This window comes from Octopus bimaculoides, chromosome 21 (assembly GCF_001194135.2).
Source record: "Octopus bimaculoides isolate UCB-OBI-ISO-001 chromosome 21, ASM119413v2, whole genome shotgun sequence".
NCBI classification, from domain to species: domain Eukaryota; kingdom Metazoa; phylum Mollusca; class Cephalopoda; order Octopoda; family Octopodidae; genus Octopus; species Octopus bimaculoides.
In genome coordinates this window covers 38,522,042-38,523,186 of record NC_069001.1, presented here as the reverse complement: position 1 = coordinate 38,523,186, position 1,145 = coordinate 38,522,042, and the positions used below count along the sequence as shown (strand labels likewise).

The following is a 1,145-nucleotide window of genomic DNA, read 5'->3' as shown; positions in this document are numbered from 1 at the left end:
ACTGCTTGGAACTGCTCAAATACTCCGGAAGGTGCTCGAAAAATAAGGGGTGTTACCTTAGTTCACTGGTAGTGAACAGCTGACACCGTAGTACATCTCCAGAGTTAGAAGCTGTTCAAAGGCAATAATAATAATAATAATAACAATAATACTGACCACTGCAAATAACTGGTTTGTTACTGAGGATGACAGCTATATTTTCTCCAATTCTGATGCCTCTGATATTCCTGGAACTATGGTGAATGTATTTCATTCTGGAGAGAATCTCAGCCCATTTCTTAGCACTGTCTGACAACATTTGGCTCAAAGTGAGCTCACTCGAACCATGCCTGACTCTGTAGAAATTGTGGGCTCTCAGAGATCCTTCTTCAAGTGGACTGGGGCAGGAATAATTTTCCTGAAACAAAAATATGCTCAATTTTAATCAAAACAAAACCCAAAAAGGAACATGATGGCAGAATTCTTCTTCTTCTCCTCCTCCTCCACTGCCACCACCGGAATAATTTGTTGTGTCTATAGAGGGAAGACTGTTGAGGGCTGCCAGAAGGAGGCTCGAGGGCCAAATGCGGCCCTCGGAGCTGTGGTTGAGAACTTCTCACATAGAAGCTGTGCAAAATTGATGAGTGGTTTTCCTTTTTAGCTTACGGTGAATGTATATGTCTACATAAGGGTATATTGGTGGATACATATATTTACATGTAAGTTTGTGTATGTGTATGTATATATATATATGTATATATGTAGAAATATATATATATATATATATATATATATATATATATATATATATATATATATATATATATATATGTATGTTTGTATGTATATATGTATATGCATTTATATGTGTATAGATGCATGTATATTTGTGTGTATGTATATAGGTTTGTGTGTATAGATACATGTAGATATGTATGTGTGTGTATACGTCTGTCTGTATGTATGTATGTATGTATATTTGCGTGTGTGTGTGTGTACATGTGTTTGTGCGTGTGAGTGAGTGTGCATGTGTGTCTATACCGACTGGAGTTGTTTTCCTCATCCAGCCTCATTAGATGCCAAGGGAGGCTGCATTGGTTGTGACCGGATGGTTTGACAGATGGGTGGGGTGTCACTGGATGACTGTGAGCATGTAGGATAATGGG

At 38.0% G+C, this 1,145-nt stretch overlaps 1 protein-coding gene across 2 annotated transcripts in view; it reads right to left on the bottom strand.

Moving 5' to 3' along the window:
• LOC106867642 (uncharacterized) overlaps positions 1-1,145 on the bottom strand; it is a 13,658-nt gene that overhangs the window by 6,173 nt on the left and 6,340 nt on the right. For both annotated transcript variants that reach the window (XM_052975443.1, XM_052975442.1), the window contains exon 2: positions 157-397. In XM_052975443.1, the coding sequence (XP_052831403.1) occupies positions 157-397 (241 nt within the window). The remainder of the gene's footprint in view (positions 1-156; positions 398-1,145) is intronic.